The sequence below is a fragment of the Microtus ochrogaster genome, unplaced genomic scaffold (assembly GCF_000317375.1).
Source record: "Microtus ochrogaster isolate Prairie Vole_2 unplaced genomic scaffold, MicOch1.0 UNK15, whole genome shotgun sequence".
Classification (NCBI taxonomy): domain Eukaryota; kingdom Metazoa; phylum Chordata; class Mammalia; order Rodentia; family Cricetidae; genus Microtus; species Microtus ochrogaster.
Window position 1 is genome coordinate 622,658 of NW_004949113.1, and position 2,491 is coordinate 625,148.

The 2,491-nt window shown below is 45.8% G+C and overlaps 1 protein-coding gene across 1 annotated transcript in view; it reads left to right on the plus strand.

Annotated features, from left to right (window-relative positions):
- The window catches only part of LOC101991601 (CD209 antigen-like protein C), a 40,259-nt gene that overhangs the window by 33,274 nt on the left and 4,494 nt on the right, over window positions 1-2,491 (plus strand). Inside the window, exon 5 of the mRNA XM_026789176.1 lies at window positions 686-795. Within this exon, the coding sequence (XP_026644977.1) occupies window positions 686-795 (110 nt within the window). The remainder of the gene's footprint in view (window positions 1-685; window positions 796-2,491) is intronic.

A 2,491-nucleotide genomic window follows, 5' to 3' on the forward strand; every position in this document is an offset into this window, starting at 1 on the left:
ACACACAGATTCATATGCTCACACAGATTCACATGCACACACAGATTCACATGCACACACATCTTCATATACACACACCTTCACATGTACACACATATTCAAATGCACACACACCTTCATGTGCAAAATCACACACCTTCACATGCACACACACACACACCTTCAACTGCACACACACAACTTCGTATGTACACACATCTTCACATGCATAGACGCATTCACATGTGCACACACACCTTCATATGCACACACATATACAAACACTGTTTAATATTCTGAAGAGATAATCTCTAGAGAAATGTCCAGAGTCTAGCAAACACCAGACTTTTGTAAGTTTGGGAAGCTGGGAGCAAGTTTCCTGTCACATTATTTTAGTTCAGCAAAGCATATGAGATGAAGGGGAGCCAGATGTCAAAAATCAGGATCTGTCAAGTCACAGCACTTTCTGCTTCTTAATTTTCTGTCCCAGAGTGATCTGGTGTGAGATCTGGCCCGATCTCTTCCTATCTGTGCCTGTGCACGTGTGTGCGCATGCGTGTGGGTATCTGATCACATGTGTGGGTTTGTTGTTGCAGTAGGAAGCTAAGGCTCTGACTGCAAGCAGAACTATGGGCCGAGATTCTGAGACGACAAAATTAGAAAACGATGGCAGAACCCAGTCATGACTTTTCCTCCTCCCCTGCAGAGCTTCCTGCAGCGGATGTCTGAGAAGAAAGGCCATGCATGGATGGGACTGTCAGACATAAGAAAGGAAGGCAAATGGGTATGGATGGACGGTTCACCACTGCAATGGAGGTAATACAGTGTGCTGGGAGTGAAACTATGCTCCAAAAAAATAATTGTGATTCCTGCCAACTCCTTGGGCTCGTAGACATGAGAGTTGCTTTATTGGGATGAATACTAAGACCAACATGATTTTTCAGTTCCACCACCTGGTCTGTGATAAATATTCAAGATTTCTTTCCTAGGGAGGTGTGAATAGCCCCTGTTCACTGGAGGGTAGAAACTCAGGTGGGAATCCGATGACCCTCCCCATGCCTCCTTTAAGGGAATGGGAACTGTCCAACAGCTCGCCTGAGATGGGTTTTGCAAGCAGACACACCTGACTCAGTGAAAATGGAGACTGTTTTGCTCAGAGGGTTGTGTTCTGAGGTGATGAGTGATTGAATGCAGGGTACTTACTCATGGAGAATCCAAAACTGGGAGTGTGCTTGCCCTCAGAATGCAGCTCATCATACTTAAAGATCCATGGTGTCATGGAGCTTCACAGGAGTTGCCCCATACCATGGGAGAACATGAAAAGAAAGAGGTGGGAGGATGAAGGTCAAAGTCTTTATATTGATGTTCATAGAAAGAAATGTGGGAGATGTAAACCAGGCTAGTTTGGAGTGCCCATAGGTGCTGAGATGTCATCATGATCCATTTTCAGTATGAGGCATGCCTAGAGATCATCAAAGAATCACAGATAAGTAGGAGGCACTGGGTCCCTGATTTCCTAACTATGCTGTTTAGGCAAGTCTGGGAAAGAGAAGCAGCTTATAGCATTGGGTGGTGTGTGACTTACTTCTGCCCCTGTGATAAGTAAGGATGGCTTAAGAGGGAAAGGATTTTCCTGGCTCACAGATCCAGGGGACATATTCATGGTGGGTGTGGCATGGCAGTAGGAGTTGGAGGTGGCTGGTCATATGGCAATGGCAGTCAGGCAGCTGAGAGGAAACAAGTGGTCAGGCTGTAAGAGCTTGAGGCCCACGCCAGTGATCTGCTTCTCCCAGTGCCTGAAGGTTCTACAACCTTCTCAGACAGTGCCAGCTGGGGGCTGGGTGTTCAAACACTGAGCCGGTGGGAGACATTTCACACTCAAACCACAATGGCACCAGCAAATGCTGGCTAGAGTTCTCCTTTGGATCTGTCTCCATACCCTAGCCCTCTTGGCATAAGACATTATTCATGAAGGAAGAAACTCTTCATAACCATGTGCTGATAAGATGTCAAGTGCATCTTATCCACCAGCAGATATGGAGGAGGAGGAGGTCTATCATCTGCATAAGGCATTTAAATGAAATATATTAACGGAAAATCTATGGGATAGTGTGTTCTTGTTGCTGTAACTAAATGCCTGACAAAATCAATATAAGAAATTATTAATTTGGCTCACAGTTTGAGGGTACAGTTCACCATAATGGTGAAGGCATGCTTGTAGGAGCTTGAGGAAGCTGGTTCCACAGCATCCATAGTCAAGAAGCAGAAGAAGAAGAAGGGGAGATATAATGCTGGTTAAAAACAAACAAGTAAAACAAAACCAACTCCAGACTATTTTCTTCACGGTGTGTACACACATGTGTGGGGCAGGTGCATGGGCACAGTGTGGGGTGGGTGCAGGTGTACACGTGTAGGGCAGGTACAAATGTATGGGGCAGGTATACATGCACATGTGTGGGGTGAGTGCAGGTGCACACATGTAGAGCAGGCACAAATGTATGGGCAGGTGCAT